General features: G+C 41.8%; 1 protein-coding gene across 4 annotated transcripts in view; it reads left to right on the top strand.

Moving 5' to 3' along the window:
- The window catches only part of arid1b (AT-rich interactive domain 1B), a 193,486-nt gene that overhangs the window by 163,464 nt on the left and 6,162 nt on the right, over positions 1 to 23,860 (top strand). For all 4 annotated transcript variants that reach the window (XM_086049680.1, XM_086049681.1, XM_086049682.1 and 1 more), the window contains exons 9-17: positions 8,342 to 8,469; positions 10,777 to 10,848; positions 10,950 to 11,053; positions 13,439 to 13,627; positions 14,134 to 14,349; positions 14,919 to 15,144; positions 20,759 to 20,900; positions 22,381 to 22,550; positions 23,718 to 23,850. In XM_086049680.1, the coding sequence (XP_085905806.1) occupies positions 8,342 to 8,469; positions 10,777 to 10,848; positions 10,950 to 11,053; positions 13,439 to 13,627; positions 14,134 to 14,349; positions 14,919 to 15,144; positions 20,759 to 20,900; positions 22,381 to 22,550; positions 23,718 to 23,850 (1,380 nt within the window). The remainder of the gene's footprint in view (positions 1 to 8,341; positions 8,470 to 10,776; positions 10,849 to 10,949; positions 11,054 to 13,438; positions 13,628 to 14,133; positions 14,350 to 14,918; positions 15,145 to 20,758; positions 20,901 to 22,380; positions 22,551 to 23,717; positions 23,851 to 23,860) is intronic.

Here is a 23,860-nt window from a genome sequence, read left to right on the forward strand (position 1 = left end):
TAACACTATACGAGTTTAGGGATATTATTTTTCCATCGGGGCTGAATATATATTTAGTGTTTGCAATGTTGGGGCTGCTGTGGGATCCTATGTGTGGGGGTGTAAACTCCTATTGAACCTAGTCAAGGGAACTTGTGCAAACATGGCCACCTTGAGAGAAGAAGGGCGGGTGTCTGTGTTTCTTCTTTCCTCCAGTTGGTTTTGTAAAACAGTGCATCAGGAGGGTAGGCTGGAAAGGTAAATTGAGATTTATGAGTATTTATTCACGTTTGATGTTTTCGATGTTGCTTCCTTTTTGGGATCTCCAGGACAACCAATCCTGGCTGTCCCCACCTTGCATTCACCTCCACCCAGGCCTCTCCCATCCTGCCCCATCACATACACATCGTAGCGCAGCAGCATGTAGGCGCGCAGCATTAATGAATTGCCTCTGACTGCATTGTCGATGTTGACAACGAACAACATTCCTGAGGAAAATGTGATTGTCAATTGTAGCGTCGTTTCCATCCGTATGCTTTAAACAATTGGCTCATAGGTTGATTCTAATCAAACTCCACTTGGGTTCATGTGCACAAATGGAGTCAAGAAGTTTTGAACTGTGACTCTGTGGCTACATTCCGTTCACATCACAGCCCATTGAGTCAAACAGCTTGAGAGTAGTTGGGTTACCCCACACACATTTTGGATGTAAATATTGAACAGGTTGAACAATTAAAATTGTCGGCCTGACTCGTTTTTGTCCCTATTATTGGGACAATCCACTCTTAACAGACCTCAAACAGAAGGATAATCTCATAGGACAATGTTATAAAACATAAGATTGGCGCGCATTTGACGTCCTTGGTTGGGAAGGGGCAATATCAGGGCAAAAACAGCCCCATTGTCTTTTTGTGTGTACCTGGCCAGCGATATAGAAAATGGATGGATGGAAGTTGTGTATAGTAAAAGGAAGGAGCTTTATCCCAATGAAGACTTTTGAAATCAACGCAAACTGTAAATGACAAGCACACTGCCTCTTTATATGTTGTCTTTTTTTGGAAGACGTGTTCCCATTTCTTTGGAGCTTCATTTAGAAAATTGAATATAATTTTCACTGTAGCATCTTTGTAGTATAAACACAATTGAAGTAAACCTTTTTTTGAAAGAACTCTTCTGGTTGCCAAAACTGTCGTTATGATCTGCTGTCAATCATTCTGCCTGCTTGTGTTTTCCCTCCCCTCTCACCTGTTTCTCTCTTCTTTTTTTTACCAGCTCTCCCAACTGTATCACCCTCACCCTCTCTTCTCTGTTATGCTCCCCTAGACTCTTTTATCTCATTCAGTCTTTCTTCCTCCCAATTTTCTGTTTGTTCTCTGCTGTTTCCAATGCTGCCTTGTTATGTTTTCCTCCCTCAGATCCCACTTTAAAACATCTGAGTGAGATCAGGAGAAAATTGGGCTATGAAAACCTGCAGTTAAAAGCTCCAGTGCCCCGTTTGCTCTCCGGATCTCAGTGCAACATTCCGAAACGTTCAGACCTAGTTCCTCCCCGTCTGAGAAACAAGTTGTTAGTCGTCGCACATGTCGGCTTTCCCACTTTGATGCATCGACCCCGAGTGAACTGCACAACTGCTTGCTCCCTTCGTTATCGGGAAAGATACCAAGGAAAGTGCATCGTTTAGATTCAGATTCAAATTGTATGTTTAGGGTACAAGCGCTTGTCCTTGGGTTGCAACCCTCAGAGATCCTCATGTTGTACCCTTGACATTTGACTACAGTATATTATTTCACATCAACAGAATTACAACAATAGATCAGTCAGAAATGAGGTATTTTTCCCTCATTTCTCATGAAAGACTTTGTTTCTGAGAAAGTGTGACATGACATGTTTGAAATAACAGATGTACAAGTTTGTTGAGGCGAAAGGTGCAGAAGTTTTTTTTTTAGAGGCTATGGATTGATGGTGGGGAATTATGTAAAGGAGAGTAGCTGAAAGAATTAAAAGGTATAAGCTTTTCTTGGCAGCATCTTCTGAGGACAGAATTGGCTTTTCAAATGACTTCCAGCGCTGCCGGCGACACTCTACAAAAAGTTCCTGGAGCTAAAGGGCGCTGTCGAAAAAATAAGCACTTAGTAGAAGAGCAAAGCTTAGAGAGAGAAAAAGCTGTAAATCAAAGGGAAATTGCAGAGAGAAAAATGTAGGAAGAGAGGAGAAAAGTGCTTCCAGGCAAATCCTTGCCAAATAATTCATTTCTGACCTCCTTAGTAAGTAAATTTCCTAAATAAATAAGAGCAGTGCTTGAATGTCAGGAATGGGGATCGTGCCTTTGGCACTTTGTCGCTCTCAGTCTTGGCAGGCTTGTGGAGCTCTGTGTTTTCATTAGAAGGGCCAAATAAATGGCTTCTCCTTCATCCATTCTGAGCTGTTTGATGTTTTGGGGGGTAGCAGAGTAGAGCTAAGAGAAGAGCAGCTTTCTCCAGATTTAATATGTTAAAAGCCGCCTTTATTCGTGTGCAGGTGTGCAGAGGGGTCCGTTTTTTTGTGTGTGTGGTTTAGACACCACGAGGCCGGCCTGCCCTAAGAACAGATTGGCTCCATATATAATTCATGGCCTCCAGCCGAACCAGTCCATCCAGCAACCTTCTTTGTCTGGCTCTTTTTCTGACACTTTCCGCCACACTTTCTTGCACACACACAGAGGCTTTGGATCGATGGGCTGCCATCTTCACACTCCTCGTGGTCCCGGTGCATTTGCTGTCTGGTCCAGTTAGCAGCGCTGGGAGGCTTCAGCCTGGCCTTTCACCACCCAGAAAAGATGCAAGGCGCTGCCGCTTCTAGAGAAATGGCGAGAGATGGTTGGCTGGCACCTCGTTACCATGGCAATCCCTTGGCAACAGCACACACCCCTGTGCATCAACACAAGGACAGGCTCGAACACTCACTGACATGCACGGCCCCACAGTGTGAAAATGGCCTTCGCTGATGTCCTTCACACATTTGCATTGTGTGTTTTGGCCGTTAGTGTGTTTTACGGGCAAATTTTGTGAAAGCAAGATCGTTTGATCTACACTATTGATTCAACTACGATAAAACTCAGTGGACCACAGACGTCCACTAAAGTTGAACTATCTTGACTAAAGAAAACAATAATGTTCGGTTTGCATTTTAACAGGTTACTGAGGGGATAAACAGCAACTTTCTGCATTGTTTCTGGTTTTAGGCTGGATTTACACTGCAGGTCTTTGTGTTTGATGTGGTCTTGAGAAAAAAGAAACATGTATTTGCCCTCTTCTCAAATTCTTACTAGTTGCCAACATTAACTGTGTCTGTCCTGCACTGTGAATGACTAGATACGGCTCCGGGCTGAGCCAGCAATAATGTCACCAGTAGCCTGACAGCCAACATTTGATTAGTGGCTAGTTCATTGAGAACTCATATGACTTCACCATCGACACTTCGTGCATCGCAGTAATACTGTATGCCTCAATTTGGCGCTAAGCGGGCCTCCCCCAGATTCTGAACTTGCCTCCCCCAATCGATTATGAGGGACCCGGGCCCGGCTTCTTCGCCCCTTTCGCTCTCCCATGCCTGTCTGCTTAGCTGCTCCATCCCTTTTGTACACCAACGGGCCACACCATTATCACCCCTGGCGCAAATGAATAACATTCACAACAAACACTGAGGCAGATTCAACCTTTAAAAAAATAGAATAGATGACAGCTATTTTGGATGATTCAATCATTATGTGTATATTGTAAAATAAACAAAAATAAACTGTGTTTATTATTCATAGTATGAGTGCAGTTTTTTAGAAATGCACTGCTTCAGAGCAGATTTTGTAATATTTAATACAAAGGGTAATGCAATTTGTAAAGTGTAATACTTTCTCTTTTGGTGGAATAAGGTAAACAACTAAGGCTCACAGTATGAAGCAGTGCAGTTTTACAACACTACAACCACAAGCAAGGTGTCAAGATCCCAAATAGCGGGCACTAAATTGCTTGCTTCGGCTCACAGATTGTGCAAACTGTGTTGCGTATGATCAACTAAGATAGATTGTGATGTTTTACTAAAACTCCAATGGCCAGGCACCAAATTGCATGGTCACGCTAACAGATTGATTGCGCTGTTAGCAACAGGTGTGAAAATGGTGGCGACAGCCATATTTAATAGAGGGTTTTATGCTTTTTTTATGTACTGGTACCTCTGAAGGTTTTCAGCAGAAAAAAAATTGGGAGCGACCCTCAAGCACTAAAGGAAGATTAAAGTGGTGGAACTGGAAGAGGCAACCAAATAGTTACAGCTACAAAAATATTGCTCCGATAATTTTGGGGAAGCCAGCAATCACATGAAAATCACATTTTTTTTACACCCAAAACATTTCACAGTGTACTAAAATAACCCACAAGCAAGGAAATGCAGTTTAAAGGCCTAGTGTGAAGTAAACTCGGCCAACCATCTTTTGACGGCTAGAACTATTTTAAGCATACTTTCGTTAGTTTTTTTGACACAACCCACCCAGATTCATAATTAGACCCATAGAAACACACTTAATGAAAATGCAAATGTTCGACAGTCTCCGGTAATCTTCGGCGAGTGACGTCATTGGAAGAGATCGAGTCGTCAGTCACTCATTGTACTGAAATGTTTACTGTCACATTTGCTGCTCTTTGCCATTCTTACCGCGTTTTTCGGCGAACTGCCTCGGCGGTGCGTGGCGATGCGTTGTTCACATTCAGGACAACAGTTGTTTCAGTGACCAAAAGATAAGAATAGGGCACGTAATTATTGGACCAGTTTGTTTTCCAGTTCAACTGACTTCCACATTAACTGGCTCCCGATTCCAGCTGTGGCCGTTTGGGCAAAGCCAGTCCAGTAATTTTGTTTTACCTGCAGATTCGGCACAAGTAACATTGAAACAATTCAATCCCCTCAGATACGTTTGAAATAAGCACTTTCTGAGTCGGTTTCTGAGTGGTTTTGTACACTTTGCCCATTGAGCGCTTCCATAGTCATTCATCTAGTGGCATCGCACACCGGTTTCGAGCTTGCCATGCCTCTCACTTCGGAAAAACTGTGATTTTGTCAAATATGCGAAATAGAAATTATTTTTTCATAATTCATTTTTTTGTATAATGTATAATTACTTAGATTGAATTTGGCATTTTTTGAAGTCACTTCACACTAGGACTTTGAGGAGTGTTGGCAAGACTCCTTGTGACTGGCTCGAAGTCAGCTTCTTAAATAATTCAGAAGCTCCATAATTATAAATCTGAAAAGACAATATGTTGCAATAATGTAGTTTCTGGTATTTTGTAAATCTTTACCAGAATGTAAAAGTGTGCCCCGCTGCCTCTCACTTTGCCTGCGCTTGGAGGTACCGCTATGCAAGCCGGTTTGCACCTACCTTTCGGGCTTCCTGTTTAACCATGTAAAAATCAGCCATCACAACTCATCTCATTTTATGTTGATGGAGTTTCCGTGTTAGACACCACATTAACGTCAACATTTTTTAAAAAATGACAAAATTAGACGTACATGTTTTTCACATGACAGCGACAATATACTCTCTCAGAATGTGCAAAATGAACTGTGTAGCAATTTTGCCCATTTGGCAGATGTAGTCCTAGTTGCACCCTGTTAGCAGATCGGCTTCCATTCTATTGTTCTATTTGAGTAAACAATCAAGTCTGTGCCCATTTTTGCTTGCACAAACCTTCAGTAAATCAGGCTTATAGTGTGATGAAGCTCTGACAGTGTCAATAGTGAGCAATATTATCTTTGCATTGAAGGATTTGTTGATGTTTTTTAGTCAGTCTATGTGTCCATTTGTCATATCACACATTTGTTAGACCAACTGTGGATTTAATGGTCTTCCTTAATGCCACCCTCTCCTTATATTTACTTTTCTTTGCCCTCCATTTCTTTTTTTCTTCCCAACCCTCCATGTCACCCTGCGTCAAGCCGTCAACCATATTTTCCCTCATTGGTGCAAAGGTGCCTGAGAGCAAGATGAATTCGTTTTGCTCATTTTTTCCCCTCCCTCATACAGTAGTTGTGCATGCATATATTAAGTGTGATTAAACACTGTGCGGTGCCTCCATCAAGTGCTCGCTAATGGCCTTTTTTATGACATGAATTAGTCATAATGGGAGAGCGGCACAGTCAAACGCTTCCAACCACTGTTGTTGTTGATTTGATTGTTTGACCATTCACATGAGACTACGTCTCCCATTGCAGTGAGTGGGTGCAAAAGGGCTGGAAAAGTCGCTTCCAAGGGACTTGGTTGCAAAGAGAACATTTTTAATGCGAGAAGTGTAAAGATCAAAACATACATTTCTGTGCATTGACTCACTCAGGGCTTATTAGGGAGCAGATAGGCAGCCAATGATGGAGTTTTATATACCCCCTATTATCGAGAATTGGGGCCAGTCTTTTCCACAGGAGCACCCAGTACACCTCGTACTCCCCAATAGAGGGATTACATATGTATCATCACCCGTGCTCTATGACTAATTACATCTGTGAGATGAGATTATAGGGGGGTTTACCAAGCCAATCCCTCCTCTTAGGCTAAATGTATCAGTTCCAACAAGAGGCATTACGCTGTGTATGAAACGGAGACTGATGCCAGTGAGAAATGATTTGAATGGCATAAACCCAAATACAATTTTTGCTCATCGCCAAAAAAATCAGAAAACCTGTGCTTGCGTACTTCCGTACATTACATTGTCCATCTTTTTCTTTATACTATAGACGCAAATATAGGACCCACGGCCATTGAACCCACGGGAATCATGAAAAAAAAATCTTCCTCATGCAAGTGTGTCTGTGAACATTTGTGAGGTCAGGGTTTGGGTTTATTACACTGAATCTCTTGGGGTAGAGCTTTGCTTCTCGGTATGTTACATCATAACATTCTACAACACTGAAGGCCTGCTACTCTTAAGTCGGGCTTGCTTTTGTACACAAAAAATTGTATAGCAGGGGAAAATATCCAATTGACTGGGAACACAGTGTGAAAACAAATGTGTACATGTTTCAACATCTATGAGTTCTATGGAAATGTGAATTAGCACTCCAGTAGATCATGTTGTCGACAACTGAGCATGAACAGACAATAAACCCAAATTCATCGTCGTCTTGAATGAAATAAAGCAAATATTATTCTTCCAAGGGCTAGCTTAAATCAAGTGTCTGATGTGTCCTCTGCGGAAGTCTTATAGCCTCTCGATGGTGGCGGTATGAAAGCGCAGAGATGGTCATTTTACTAAAAACTGAGCATCCGTCATTCGCCTTTTCCCGGGGGTAAAAAATAGTACCTGTCGATAGGCCGGTCCGCCTCTAATTTTAAACGGCCGTTTGTCGGCGAGTACGACTAAAGTTTCGAGGTTTGTGTCAATTTAATTACATCTGCATAGTCTTATATTCTGCAGTCTGTCTCAAGTCTCACTTCACCATATTTCCTCTACAGATTTCCAATTACACCTATTTCCTCTACAGTTTTCCAATTACACCATATTTCCTCTACAGTTTTCCAATTACACCTATTTCCTCTACAGTTTTCCAATTACACCTATTTCCTCTACAGTTTTCCAAGTACACCTTCTTCGGCCAGGTGCTCAGATAATGTTCCATCTTTCCCCTCTCTTTTTTGATATGGTCATCCATGTGATAATCTTGTTTGAGACACAGACAGGCCAAATTGTTGCAAACAGTGTTCCCGTTCAACTTCTATGTCAGTGACTTTGCACTGCCCAGCATGTAATGAAAGATGCTGCCTTTAATCTCACCCCTCACCCCCACCAACCACAAACACACACACACACACACACACACGGACACGCACACACAAACTCATCGCCGGAGTTAGCATTCAGCAGGTTGCAGATAAGCCCCTCTTATGTCACTTACAACACTGCATGATGAGCCGTGAGACGAGGGAAACTGAAGGGGGGCGATTGAGCGGAATTGATTTTTTCCATTGCCATGGAAACAAATAATATGAGCCTCTCCAAAAGCACACCTTAATTAGTTAAATTATGACTTGTGGGAGAGGGGAAGAGGATTTTCAGAGGAGACGATAAGGGAGCTTAGAAGAAATGCAGATCAGTCGTCTGCAATCTTGTGGAGGAAATGTATTTGATCAGTGATATGCTGTCGACACTGTTTATAGATAAAAGTCGCAAAGTTGTAACAACACCTTGTTAAATCTCATTTCTATACAATCATGTGACATCGGCTCTTGCGCAGTTTTCCCAGTGATCCTATGGCCTCCACAGCCTGCCATAATAGCCGCATTTGAAGCTACTGTCTTACAACACGACCATAATAAATAATCATCTTGTCCTGTTTTGTATAGGCAGGGCAGCTATCAAGGACCTAGCATCAGCCACTCAAGCGCCACCGTCCCCTACAACCGACCAGCAGGCAACAATGTTTCAGCCATGGGCAATGCACAAGGTCAAGCCTACAATGTGATGCCTTCAGGTATGATTGCTCAATCCAGTTGGCAGAGGACGTATTGTATTGTCTTTGTTGTCAGCCATGGACATTAGAAAATGTTCATACTTGCCAAAGGTTTGACTACATGACCAACAGTGTTGTTTGGCAACATCCCAGGAAAACTATAGCACTCTCGGCTGTTGTTGTTTTTTTCATGGTAATTAGTTAGTGAGTCTATAGTTTCATTAGTTTTTACATTTTGACTCAATATTATATGTTTCTAATTATTCATATCCCTTCTCGGTACGGGCATACCCAGTTTTCTATAAGATAAGATAAGATTTGTAATTGATTAGAAAGCTCTAGATAATGCTACAAAATTACCAAATTCCTTTACAATAGATTGTGCTGTATATAAATAGATCACTTAAAGCGGAAGTCAACCCCAACATATTTTTTTTAAGAATATGTTCCCAGCAGGACCACTAGTTGAAGCAGGGCATTCTGATTAATTTTGCGTTTGTGGAATATAAATTCAGCAGAAAAATGCACTCATTTTTAGTATACTCTAGGGGCGGCCATTTTGTCTTCTGTCAGCAGTTGTGATGTCATTTTTAGTCTACAGAAGACAAAATGGTCGCCCCCAGAGATGGCTAAAAACAAGTGCATTTTGCTGCCTAACTTATATCCCACAAACTCAAAATTAATCAGAATGCCGTTTTTCAACTTGTGGGCTTGCTGGGAACATATTCTTGAAAAAAAAAAATGTTTGGGTTGACTTCCGCATTAAGATTGTGTTTCCTCAAAATTCAAAAGATCATCAAAGACATACACTGTGTGGAAAAAAAACATTTATTTGTAGGAGAAAAACTACAGACTGACACTGACATTCTGAAAATACCAACATTTATGGCAACAATGTTAACTAGTACAACAAAGCAAGCGAGTTGTTTTACCTATATCTTTTAAATTGGGATTGAATGAAAGGGACAACCGTTCTGTAAAATGGTATTTCTTTGTTGTGTAATGCAGGAAAGCCCATTTTCACAACAGCAAAACTTAAAAACATTTTTGTTGGATTGCCCAACTGAAAATGTTATCGAACTTTGTTGCCATGAATTTGTTCGCTCACCCACAGTGAATATGAATAATTTTTTAAATGTAAAAAAGTTGTTAAATGATGACTAATTTTGCATGCTGCTCAACTTCTTAGATATTTTTGCCACTTTGTGTCCAGATAACCATTCAACAAAATATATATATTTGTTTCTATTCAAAACGTGACCGATTTAGGGCTTAACTATGTACTGTACATTCATCTGTTGGTACACTTTCCCCTGTCATCACCATTTTAAATTATTGTTATCATTATACCTGTATCAGTTCCAACGTGCTATTTAGAGACAAGCTTTACTTTGAAGTGTTCTGAGTCTGACCCCATTTGTTCCACTGACCTAATTCCGAATGCCATGAAAGTCATTATGTGCGAGTTGCTGCAGTGGAAAGTGGTGCTGCGCATCAGGTCATTCAAGATGCTGGATGTGTTTATGTTGAATTTGCAGAAAACACATCTCATAGAATGAGTAAAAGGGTCAAGGTTTTGGGCCAATGCCTCTCCACCAGGCTCGCAACAGTGGTAATTTTTTTCAGCGCTCCCACTTTTCACTCAAGAGAATATTGATGTAGCAAACTTTCATTCAGCCTTTTCGCCTTGGTGCATTGTCGCTGAAGGCACCTCTGAGGGCATTGAATGAATAGCTACCTTTTATTCAAAGCCAAATATTAGAATGTTTGATATTTGAGGAACTTGAAATGAGTACCAAGGTTTCACAGCAGTCGTCTAGTTTGCCCAAGGAACAGTGAAAAGCCATTAGTCTGTTAAGTCTTACAGTGCTGCAGCATAGAATAAAAAAGCCTTGTATCCAAGGATACGTTCTTTTGTTTTTAAGAATTATACAGCTCCCGCTATGAAATAAATGTAGTCTTGACAATCTTAGCTCCTCTTCAACTTGAAGCCAAAGGCAGTTATGCCAATGTCTTTGAAAGGACTGTCTATCATGTGAATGCAAACCCCGCCCCCATTGCCTATTGTGGCACCACTTTGAAGCAGAACTTGCATTTGGATTTCTCCCAACAAAATCAAATGAGTGCGCACAGACTTTGTCTTGAGCAGCCATCTTTTATGGGGGAATATTTATTTCTTGCGCTTGTGAAGAAATAGCAGATATACTTGAGAGCAACGCTTTGAGAGAGACAACATGTCAACACGATGAAAGGCGAATATCTGTGACGTCATACAAGTCATTATCCTGAAGCTTTCACACCTCACAAAGGAACTACCATTTGTTTCAGAAATGAATGAATCACACAAAAACAGCAGCAGCAGCAGCAGCAAGTCACTTGAGAGAGCGTTGCGTGATCATGGTAAAAATAATTTATTTGTTCATAAGTTGTTTGATGAAACTTTTCATTTTTTGTAATGCTTTCATTGTTCTCATGAAATGTTTTCTTCATCCTTTGTGAAGGAGCCATTGGAATGTCTGGCGACGGGGTGATGAGCCCAGATGTGAAAATGAAAGCAGATGCAAAAGATGACAATGGCCCCGCCAACGACACACACAAGCCAAAGGTAACAGAAATTATATTTATGTTTCTTTTTTCCCCTCACTTTAATCCTCTTTTCTTTGCTCTTGGGCACCTAATGAGTTCTGATCCACACATGTTGCTGTAGCACAGTGGGTTGTTTCTCTGTTGTTTTCTCACCATATTTAATGATTTGTTTAACATTTACCATTCCTAATGTTTTCCCCGCTTTGTTTTGGCCGCCAGCTCTCTCTAGCTGGTGTTTTGGCAGCCCGAGCTGAACACGAGAGCTTGGCATCTGCAGCACACACGGTCGCTTGGACACAAACGTGCATGGGCACACGAGAAGCCACACACCATCCTTTTAGTTCAACATCGCTGTTATTGCACGCAACCAAACACATCACAAATACAACGCTGACCTCTCATTTCGCCCTCGAGTTGCACCTTGACTTGGCTCAGCTCAACAACAGCAAAACTGCTCTTTGCTCTTTCCTTCCCCACTCTCAATTGTTTTCACTCACACACATGCACCTCCATCACATCCGCTACACGTCTTTTCGCTCCAAATCCCTGTCTTTTCTTTTGCTGCTTATGGTAGTAAGGGCTTTCTGAATTATTTAAAGGCATTCAGAGCAGCCAGAGAGACCCCTCGTGCTCCCAAAAGAGATGATCTGTCTGCCAGGAATGAGTGCAGAAACACAAAAGACAGAGAGATCCACAGAAGACAGACTCAGGGAAATAGAAAGCAGGGAAGATAAGCTTTTGCTGACTTGAACATTCCACATAAAGACCCGCAGCGCTTGTCAAGCTGTTGTTCCGTCTAAAGCAAGTTTCTTATAGGTGTGTGTGCACGCGCACACACACACTGTTTTCCAGGTAGGTGAAACACACTGATCTAAATTCAATCTAGACTAACTCATACCTATTGTTGAATTTAGATACACGTAGACATGCAAAGAACCCAAATATGTGTTATATTTTCACCATACCTTGTGTATTCTACTTCAAATACACGAACTGGCCCTCTGTGTGTTGTTGTGCAGTTTTACTCCAGGCTAAAGCCACAATAATAAACATATTCTTATCAGAGCTGGGCATATCGCCTATGTAACGGACCGGCCCGTATATCCGCCTATGACGGACGCCCGTTTTGCTGACGGTTGACGAATGACAGGAAAAATGTTAAAATAGGCGGAGTAAGCATAGCCGGAAGGCCATTTATTGAATCCGTCTTTCGTCTGTACTCTGTTTTAAGTCTATTTTTCGCGGCAAGGCTTCATTGGCCGCGGCGAGCGCGGTGAGGAACAATAGTGAGTTGTTGCTGCTTGGGGGACAGATTTGAGTGAGGGACCAGACTGTGAACAGGCTTGCATGGTGCCTAGAGTCACTGTGAGTCACTTTTTCTGTTCAAATATCGGCTCCACTGTCAAGAACGTTATGGGCGTTCCCAGATGCCTTTCGGGGTGCACCCTGGACTGGGCGCCAGTCAATCACAGAGTACATAAAGCGACACAAACAGCCATTCACACTCACACTCCTATGGACTATTTAGAGTCCTCAATAATCATGATTTCAGACTGTGGGAGGAAGTTGGATTACCTGGAGAAAACACAAACATGCGCAGATTGGATGAATATGGAAACTCACAGGAAGTTAGAAAAGATTTTCATTGACACTGTCAAAGACTTATTGGCATTATTGTATTAGTAATTAATGTGACAATTGGGTTTTTTTTGTGTATATCATTTATGATAATGTAAATAAACTGGTGTTCAGAGAGGTGTTTCTAATATCGTGGTTTCTTTATTTGGCTATATGAGACGGGCTATTTATTAGCAACACCCAGGGGCAGCGACCCTCCCCGATTTCCGTCCTGCATATTCATTCGACCCACGTGGTCCCGGCCTGTCCTTATCCGGCGACAGCCAATCGGCATCAATTACGTAATCTTTACGCGACACGCAGGCGGCGCACGAGCAGACACGCCGCCAAACAAAGAAAAAATATCAAACAAAAACAACTGACACACACACTCGCACAGCATTGTCATCGGTGAAATAAAAAGAATATTTGACGCATGTCATTGCGTCTGTGTGACCGCAAGGTCACCACACCCTTTTTTACCTGCATGTGACGCGGTATCGGTGAAGTCCGTTGTCGACGCCGGTTGGCTGACTCCGGCCGACTGGGACCACGTGGGTCGATTGAATATGCAGGACGGAAACCGGGGACGGAGGGTCGCTGCCGAGCTCTGGAAACACCTCTGTCTGCGTTTTTTTAGATCTCTGTCCCTCTTTTAGTCAAGTGATTTTGCTGCCTCAGGATCAGACATGTTTTTGGATGTTCAGTTATTAAATCATACTTTAATCCACTAAAGGTGATTTCCCCCCCCCCCCCCCCCCCCCCTCCCCCCCTCTGTCCACACCAGCTACAAGACGGCCACACTAACAGCACCTCCGGCCCCCAGCAGTGTGCGTCGCAGCCGACCACACCAGGCAGTGCCCTGCCCGTCCCCTCCCCACTGTCACCCAGCCCCGCCAGCTTGTCCTCCTACCATGGAGATGATAGTGACAGCATAAGCAGCCCTCCTTGGCCTGTCAAGGCCCCCCCAAGCCCAGTAAGTACCTCATATTCAATATGAATGGATGGATGGTTGGTCACATATAGCCATAAAAGGAGGACAGTTAAAGTCTGTATTGCTTTTTCACTTTATTGTATCATGACATATTTATTCGAAATGGAGAAATGGAGGTCTTCAAAATTATGGATCAAGTGGTGGGTTAGGCCATGTCACATAAGGCCATGTGAATGTGCTGTGGATGTATGAACTAAATTGTGTGTTTTAGTATGCCCGTATAACCGAGAGCCTAGTTCCCTAAGTGTAAATATGCGATGAAACTTAATGACTCCCACGGGGAGAGAGAATTGTTAAAAGTACGAGGTACAACAAATAGACTGTGTAATCGCCTGTATACAATTCATATAAATATAGGTCATTAAGGAAGTGAGAGGTATGACCATTCTTATTATTGTAGCAATCAGAGAGCTATATACATTAACTACCCGTTTAAAAGTCTTTCATTTTTCAATCCCACTTTTTTGCCCTCCGTATTTTTTTGACAGAAAGCCAACCCAAACTCTTCAACGTCCAGTGGCGAGCGAGTGTCGCGACTATACGAGCTGGGTGTGGAGCCAGAGAGGCGGGTGTGGGTGGAGCGCTATCTGTCCTTCATGGAGGAGAGAGGGACAGCCGTTTCCCAGCTGCCAATTGTGGGAAAGAAGCCTCTGGATCTCTGGAAACTCTACATCGCTGTTCGGGACATTGGAGGCCTTGCCATGGTAACATCACATAACCATAACCATAATAGACTCTATGCAAAAATGTATTCAATGGGTTGAAAAGTATGTCGCAATCCTCAAGGAAAATGTCAACATGAAAAAATAGTATACTTAAATGAAAAACATTATATGTTGTTTAGGTCCTGAAAATGTATTGCACCTAAGCAAGGGATTGATTTTTTTTTTTTTGGATTAATACTACTTAATCAACCTACTTATCGGTACTCACTAACAACCTCTTTACCTAATAGTCGCTTCTATCTTATACACAGATTTGTTAGTTAACAGCCAATCACAGTGATTAATTATCATCGACGGCCTACACCATTTTGTGGACTGTCATTGATGACGCTTTCATTCAAATCATACAGTATTCAAAAAGAACAATGACACAAAAATCTCTTTATTATTATAAATAAAATAATAAAATAAAAGTTGGGAAACATGGGTTGGAAACAACTCTTTGTTACACTTAACAACCATAAACTACAATAATAAATCGCATACATATTCGATAACATAAAAAAAAAAAAACTTTTTACATTTTAAAATTTTGTCACCCTCCAAAGGTAAACAAGAACAAGAAATGGCGGGAGTTGTCCAACACGCTGAGCGTGGGAACATCGAGCAGCTCAGCCAGCTCGCTCAAGAAGCACTATATCCAGTTCCTGTTTGCCTATGAGTGTAAGATGGAGCGAGGTGAAGAGCCTCCAGCCGACAGCAGCAGCAGCAGCAGCGGAAGCGTGGCTGCAGGGGACAGCAGGAAGCAAGTCAAGATCCAGCCTCCCTCACCTGGTAAGGCTTGTTCAATTCTCACCGGTTTCAGACTCTTTCCCATCGGTACGCAGCACGATCAGGCTTAGTCAATCGTTCTACTTTTGCAGCATACTAAGGCCTGTCATTGCATTAATACTGAAGCAACACTGTATTAGCTAATTAGTACCCTTTTCACCACCCATAATACTAATTGTCTTGCTTGTATGTAACTTAGATTTAGTAGCAAACATTAAGTCATTCAAATGTTTCTTTTCTTCAATTGTGCCTGATTATGCCTGTTGTGCAAAAAAAATGGCATGTAACTATGTAACTGTATATAATTTATTCATTTATCAGAAATCACAATGATTCAGATGATGTTAAGCAAAGCTTGGAAAAGAAACAGCAATCATAATCCTTGAAATGTATGTTGAGCTATGTGGGGGGTTTAACAGTATACTGTATGTGCTTGGATGAAAAATTAAGTCGTATCTGATATTTGATAATATTACAGACTGCACATTCAATATACTGTATTGACATGATAAAAGCAGGTAGCTGAAACCACACATCAATTGTGAAGCTGTTGAGTAAGAAATCTACCGGTAATTGTTTCCCACCAGGGGATACGTGGGATTCATAGGAGTCTGTCTGCTGCAATTTTTGTCGTGCACCGAACTTGAGTCACAGTTATTTGGATCAGGTTGAAAAAAACCCAAAAAGTACATTTTTAACAGTAGGGACCACAACTGGGTCCAAAAGTCATGTTCTTCACTTTGACGAAGTCCAAAGGCAAGTCAGCTTTTTATTAAAGCTGACATTATTACTGGAATCTAGTTGATTTGTTGAACCACGTGTTTGCATACATACATACTACCTATCGTCACTGTCAGGCGGAATCCTCATAGTGTTAAAATGACAACTTTACAGGAGGTACAAAAAAAACTCCAGCTTGTTTGATTTCCTAGGTACCGCTTCGTCCACGTTGTATTATGCCTTATTGCCTATTGCACACTCACGTCCGCATAATACTACCTAAAATGCAATCGCTAATTTCACACTTGCATTTAAGAGTACAAAAACCAAGCAGGCGGCACGAGTACGTCAAAGTCAGCGCGCATGTCAAGCCTCCATCGTGCAAAATGCCTTTGAAAATGCCACAAGAGCTAACGTCTGCCCTAGACAATACAAAACAATACATCTTCATTTAGGCTACAACACTTTCACCAAACGCCTTCTTAAAGGTATAAAGCTTTGAGTGATGCAATAAATAAAACAATGAGCCAACTAACCGTAGCTATAAAGTGGATATTAAAATGAAACGGCGACTCACCTCCGTGACACACAATCGAGGTCCTTCTGCAACAAAGCATCACATAATTCATATTAAACAAACAAGACAACTTAATCCAGCGGACCTTACTATTATCACTCGGAATTATCCCCCCCACCCAAAAAAAAAACACCCATACGGTAAATAGAGGTGACCATGACGCCACACGGCTTCCGCCAATGGAGGAAATGTAAGTAAGATTGCCACACCTCTGCAACATTCATACATAAGGTTGCATTCAAGAGCGGCTGTGTAACTGTTTTTATTTGTGCATTTGTTATTTTCACCGCTTTAAATCGACTAGAAATGTATGAATATTACAGACGAAATCGGGACAGACCATTAGAATTGATTTGTGAAAAAACTTGAATTTAATCATATTTGGACATATGAGGTTTCTGCCAGACAATGACGATATGATACATACATACATACATACATACAAGGATACATATAGGGCTGTCACTGCAGATCATTTTAGAATCGATTATCCTAATGAGTCTTCCAATGAATAATTGCGTAATCGGACCTTGAACAAACCCTTGAACTTGGTCAATTTGGTCGACTTCGCCCACAAGGATACATTGAATCTCAAAGGTAGAGGATGAAACATGAACTACATACCCCAAAGTGTTTAGTTTCATTCATTCATCCATTATCGATACCGCTTATCGTCACAAGGGTCGCGGGCGTGCTGGAGCCTATCCCAGCTGTCTTTGGGCAGTAGGCGGGGGACACTCTGAATTGGTTGCCAGCCAATCGCAGGGCAGTGTTTAGTTTCAGAATATGTACAAGTCCTGCATGCTCTCAGGAGAGCACCCCTAAGCCTATGAAATACTGTAACAATTTTAATGAGACACTTTACCAGTTAATGAAGGTCAGCTATGATACCCTCCTCATTTGGACCTAAGGCCAGAGACTTGCGTTTTTTCGGATTATTGTATGATTGAGGTTAAGGGAGGTTGTGTTTGGGTGACTGTATATGTTTGGTATTGTGAACAATTATGACATGAGGCCCAGGAGTGTATGGGCAAAGAAGAGAGTTGGTGCATTAAGGGCACGCTTCTAATTTGCAACTGAGTTGAGAAAGGTGACCTCGGCTTTTTAAAAGAACTTTGGGGTACTTCACCTGCATGAGATACTGCAGATTGCTTTTCCTGCTTGTGGAAAAGAGCATTGACACATACTGTACTGTACACGCAGACCACACACATAAACACATATGGCTAAATGAAAGTTCCCTCATTTTTATAATGCATCATAATCCAGTCTCATCTCTTCTTTCTTGGCCTAAAGTATAATATACACTCGGCAAGAATATAAAACACTTTTGTTTTTGCTCCCATTTTTTTATGAGATGAACTCAAAGGTCTAAAACATTTTCCACATAGCCAATTTCACCATTTCTCTCAAATTATGTTCACAAACCAGTCTAGTGGGAACATCAGTCTTTTCTTTGTTGTCAGAAAGTACTTGTTTCTAGTATAACTATTAGAAATGACATGCATGAATAGAATGAAATTAGAAATGAAAAATACAGTTTTTTAAATGTGAAAACATACCGCTTTTCAACACTTACCAAGCAGCTAATAATGACATGTGTCAGCAATAGTAGAAAGAGTGTTAAAGATAATATTGGTACACTGTCACTCTTTAATATCGGTGGACCAGCCAGGACGGCAAGTGTCTGCAGTGTGCAGTACATTGTATTGCTCTAAAATGGTCCGGCAACATGATGACAACAAAGATGAGTTTTGTTTGTGATGAAAGGGGGCTAAAAACGTTTAATATCCAAACAGGGAGGCCCCACAAAAAAAAAAAAAAGTTTGGTAACAATTGCCTATAAAGGGGTTGTTATTCATGGTGGAAGCTCGGGAGCAAAAAAACAAACAAAACAAAAATTGTTTTTGTACATCAACTTTAATAAAAGGAAAAATGTTTCTGATACTTATTGCCCAATAAAGCATTTGATTCAATGTCACTTGTGCACTACATATTTTTTCGCCTTTTACATCATGAGCCATCTGCCCTTCAGAGACCCTGCCAGTCTATTTATAGACTTGACAATGCAGTGATGTCACTGATGGAGTGTGTCCAGCGGGCTCGTAGTTGGGAGAGAGTGCGTGTATGTGTATGTGGAGGAGTGATTAATGAGGGCTGGAATGTATAATGTAAACAAACCTGACCTCCCCGTCACCTTTCATTCACAAAAGTGACTCGGCTGACTGACTCCCACCCATAACCCCTCCTCTTTGCCACCATCCCAGTGGATTATGTCTGACAGACGCACGCAACCCACACGCACATCAAATGTCAACCACGTGACTCAAACGCTCACATTTGTTTTCTTCGCTGTCATTCTCCTCCCTCTAAATGTGGAGCAAAAGGGCACTTGAGTTCACACTCGTGTCCATCTTCCCCTCCCCCTTCTTCACTGCAACGCTGAATATTCTGCATCAGCCAGTCTGCTCTTGAAGAATGGTAAACTTCTTCTGAACCTTGGTTAAAGCCGGCCGGCATTGTTTACATGTGGTACGTGCTCAGTGTGCTCCTCTTCTAGCGGATGGGAGAGCTTTCACCTCTCACCTCATTATGGCATAAGCATCTCGCCCTCCATTTCAGCATCTTTTTCCTTCTCTCTGTCTCCTACCATGTAGAGGCAGGGAACGTCATTGAATAATTTAGAATTAGTATGAATTTTTAAAGCTTTCGTCTGTGTTTTTTTCCTATTGGAAACGTGCGGTGCAGTAATAGGCCACCAAGGCAGTTCCAGTGGAAGGCTTCTTACGCTAAATACTCATTAGGCCGTTTTCATATCCTCTCTTTGTCTTTGTCATCTTTTTAGCAGAGCGGTCCTCATTTTCCATTAAACTTGCTTCAGGGAATTTGTATCCCTTGGTTTTATGAGCTTGTGTTGCCAGCCTCTTGTGTCTCTTTACTCCTAGAATTCACAGAATTGTGTGGCATTATAACTACTAAATAGGATAACTCAGTTTTACCTTTCTTCTATTGTCTATTATAACTCATTACCTAGGAGGTGGTGCGTCATTTTTATCAATAGGGCCGTAATTTCTATCAATAGGGTATTACACATTTTGATATGTAGGTTTACAGCAGAGTAGTGATTCACATATTAAGACGTACCCATCATGGGATCACTTTCCGCTCGTTCTTCATAATCACCCTGTGATTGACTAGCAATCAGCCAACAGCACAGGCAGATGTCAAAGTTTCTTGTAAAATATAAAACATTAGAAATATCTGTCCATCCATTTTTTTTATATTGTCCTCATTAGATGTGTGTGTGTGAGCTGAACAAACAAGCATTCACGCTCACAGACAATTTAGGGTCTTCAATTAAACAAAGATGCATGCCTTTAAACTGTGGGAGGATGCCAGAGTACTCAGAGGAAGCCCGAGCCGAACCACGAACATCAGAACTATGAGGCAGATGTGCTCACCGTCGCTCCGCCATGCTGCCCATTAGCAACATAACTTCCTCAAATTGTATCGGTTTTTCATGGAAATGTGTGGATGCATGGTCAGAAGCCGTGACATCAGTCTGAACCTGACCAAGCATTTGGCAGCACCTTAAATTTTAATAGAAACATTTCCATTTAGTACATTCAAATGCTTATATCTGCCTCAACACATCAGATGAGGTTGTCATTTGTTTTGCTTATGTAGGATCTTACTAGCTAAAAGGAGGGCTTATTGAGCGCTGACGATTTTAACTCCGCTATTAATGGCAGGTATGTAATTTGTTCAGTTTTTGCTTTGCATCAGTTAACTTATGTAAAGTATATTCCTTTATCATTTATATGATGAGAGCTATGCATGAAGCCAGTTGACTTCAGCACCTCAATCTTTGCTACTCCTACACTTGAATTAATGGAAAATATCGTTTTGAAATTACAACAAATTGTAATCAGTCGAACAGCGTGTGGTGTGATTGACTTTCTGTGACTTTATTTCCCTTCACGTGGCCCGATGCCGTTCCTTCAGAGAAATTAATCTCTGCTGTTTTTATCTGCCCTTCTCTTCCTCCATTGGCCCCTCATTAGCAGCCATCTTGTTCCCATATACTGATGCCAATATGTGGGCTGTTTGCTTCAGCTCACTTCTCATGTAGGTCATTACTGCCAGCGCCTTGGCCTCAATTCCAAAGTATTCTCTCTAATACAGAATCTCTGTCGAGCCAAAGTCCACGTTAGGAGTTCTGTGGACAAGCAAGCTGACTTACCATTATTATCATTGCCTTTTAAGTTTATGACATAACTATAGCTAGAGTCATAACACCCCATCATCTCAATCTTGCAGCTAACTCGGGCGGCTCCCTCCAAGGTCCACAGACACCGCAATCTTCTGGCAGCAGCTCCACTGCAGAAGGTGCAGGGGACCTCTTACCCCCCATCCGTGCTACCACCCCTCTTGGACAGGGCACACCCATGCCTCCAAACAGGTACCTTAAGTCATACTTTACAATAGTTACACATTTAACGACAATGTTATTTTGAATCTAGATGCATTGGCTTTTTCACTGCATACAGCAGCAGTCATCACTGGCTACATTTCACATTTAATCTAATGTGTCTTTCCCTGTAAAATATCTTTTGACACTTTCAAATTGATGCAAACTTCATGGAAGGAAAGGGGAGTTGATTTACAGACCTAAAGGTCACACGAGACTGATGTGAGGAAGCCTGTAGTGCACTTGATCAGTTATGATTTGAAGATGAAGTAAAGCTCATATTCCACTTGACTGCATTTGAGGATATTAGTCTTGGAAAGTTCTCATGTGTGCCTCGAGTTTTTTGAGCAGGCGGACGTAGTCGTTCATGCCAACAAAAAAATAAATGAACGTTTTGTAGTACAGGCAGCAGGTGGTTTTTACATGCTTGATGCAAATAATACAATTAACGACACAATTATGATTGTGATTACAAATGTAATCTGTACTAAATTGTATGATATTCATAATGCTCTCAAAAAGAAAAATGTTGACCTAGTATTTTTATTTTCTACAGATTAGGCTTTATTTTCTTAGACTGCGCTTCTGTGGCAGAGCTCAAATGTTGGTGGATCCTGATTTTTATGCAAGCGCAAGGCACCGGACGTATTTGTCCAACTTGGCAGACCGGTCTGCGCCGATCCTGATTTTTATGCAAGCGCAAGGCACCGGGCGTATTTGTCCAACTTGGCAGACCGGTCTGCGCCAAGCTAGGCTTTGTGTCACAGCAGAGGAAGCGTCCTTGGACATGTGCTTGGCAGTGTGACAATTTGGTGGCAGAATGTTAAATTTACACCAGCTCACACGCATCTAAATTTTGCCACAGGATGGATCTCTGGACTAATGCCATTTTGGTAAATGTGATGGAGGCGCAGGCAGACAGATACCAAGCTCCGCAGACATATTAAAGTCACCAGTGGTTAATACCAGCTCATTCCCTATATATTAAGGTTGAACCCTCACCTTGCCTGCTGCCACATCATGGCCAGAGCGTTAAAAACGGATCACTGAGATTATGCTTCGTCCTCATATACACGCAGAGAATAGTCAGTGCCATGTTGCCATGTGAGACTTGTGAGCACACCACAGTTAAAGGGAATGAGAGGAGCTGCTTAGACTGGCGGTAGGTGAAGCCGACTGTAAACAGTCCCACAGTCGACTGTCTGATCCTCCGGCCCAGGCTCATCTATGAAATTACCAACACCGGTCTAGCCCGCCACCCATTGTGCATTTTGTTAGTTCAACACAAAAATATTAAGACGACCAAGTATAATTTTGGGGTGAGTAAATAACATAATACAATGTTGACAGGCTGGAATACATATAATAAATAGTATTGATATTTCACTAAATAGTACACATTTCTTACACAGTTCCTGTTCCCACTTTGACTGTCCTTGTCCCTCCATTTCTAATCCCCTCTCCTTCGCAGGAGCAGCGTGAGTGTGCAGGATCCCTTCTCAGAAGTCAGTGATCCGGCCTTCCAGAAGCGTGCTGCCTCTCTGCCACCCTCTGCTTCATACCAGCAAGGCCTCGGCATGCCTGACATGATGATGAGGATGCAATACGATGCCAAGGACCCCTTCGCTGGCATGAGAAAGAGTGAGTGAGGCCAACGCAAAGCACAAGCGTGTGAATAACTAGTCATCATGATGAAATGAAATGTGACAGTCATTATCTTTTTATAAAGGATCTTATAGTTCATAAGAATCTGTGAATGGGATTGCCTCAAAAATGACATTGTACAACTGATACTCAAAAAACAGTAAGCTTTGTAAATTACATCAGCTGCTTTGATGTTCTTGCAGCTGAGTATTTCTTTTCTTAACTTGTTCATCCTTTTCACCATCTCCCTTCCACCCTTTCATCCTTTCCACCCTGCTGAGGAAAACCTCTGGACCAATTTGTATGCATTGTACCATACGAAACCTAAGGAGGACTGGCGTTTGAATGAACGATAACACTTTGATGGACCTCAGTTGCATACATGGTGTAATAGTGTTTATCAGTCTCACAGATCTGAGCTTCTGGAATCACATCTCGTTTCTGGCTTTTTTGTGTGGCATTTACATGTGCTCACCATGCTTGTGGAGGTTTTCTCCTCCCTCATTCCAAGACGTTCATATTCGGTTAATTGAAGACTCTAAATTGTTCAACGGTGTGAGTGTTAATGATTTGTGTATATGAGCGCTGCTACTTGCGGGTGATCAATCCAGGCCAAGGTGTATACAACCTCTCACCGAAAGCCACCTGAACCAGGCTCCAGCTCAACCGCGACCCTAATGAGGACAAGCACTATAGAACATGGATCCGTAAAAGTTGTTTACACAATGTTGACAACATAGGGGCAAAATATACAGGGTATGTTTACATTATTTCACTCAGTATTATGGAATAAAAGCTCGTATGTTATAGTCCCTGTGAGGGACTAGAGATCAGAGTTCTGAGAGTTCAAGGGAAGAACAGCCTGAGGGACAAAAGTTAATCTCTGGGCGTAGGAGTCCAAAAACAGTCCCAACCAATGAACAAGTTGAGAACCTGGTGAATATTTATTAGGGGATGCCGCCACCTGCTGGCGTGCAGAAGATATGACTCAATTGTAAAACATACTTTAGGCTAAATTATTTCCCTTTTTTAATTGAAACACTTGTTAAAATAAAGTATGTTTTGCTCAAACTATCTATATTCCTACATATATGTAGGAATATGTGTATGTGACATACCCATACGTATACATATATTGACATCTTGAGTTTTGTTCTCCCTCAGTGGCAGGAGCAGATCCATATATGCCTGGTCAAATGCCGCCTGGAGGTGTGCAGGACGTGTACGGAAGGCCCCCAGCAGCCCTTAGCATAAGTCAACGCTCGCAGTACCCATACGGACCAGGCTATGATAGGAGGTGAGCATTA

Source organism: Filicampus tigris, chromosome 13 (genome assembly GCF_054856515.1).
Source record: "Filicampus tigris isolate MCC_2025a chromosome 13, RoL_Ftig_1.0, whole genome shotgun sequence".
Classification (NCBI taxonomy): Eukaryota; Metazoa; Chordata; class Actinopteri; order Syngnathiformes; family Syngnathidae; genus Filicampus; species Filicampus tigris.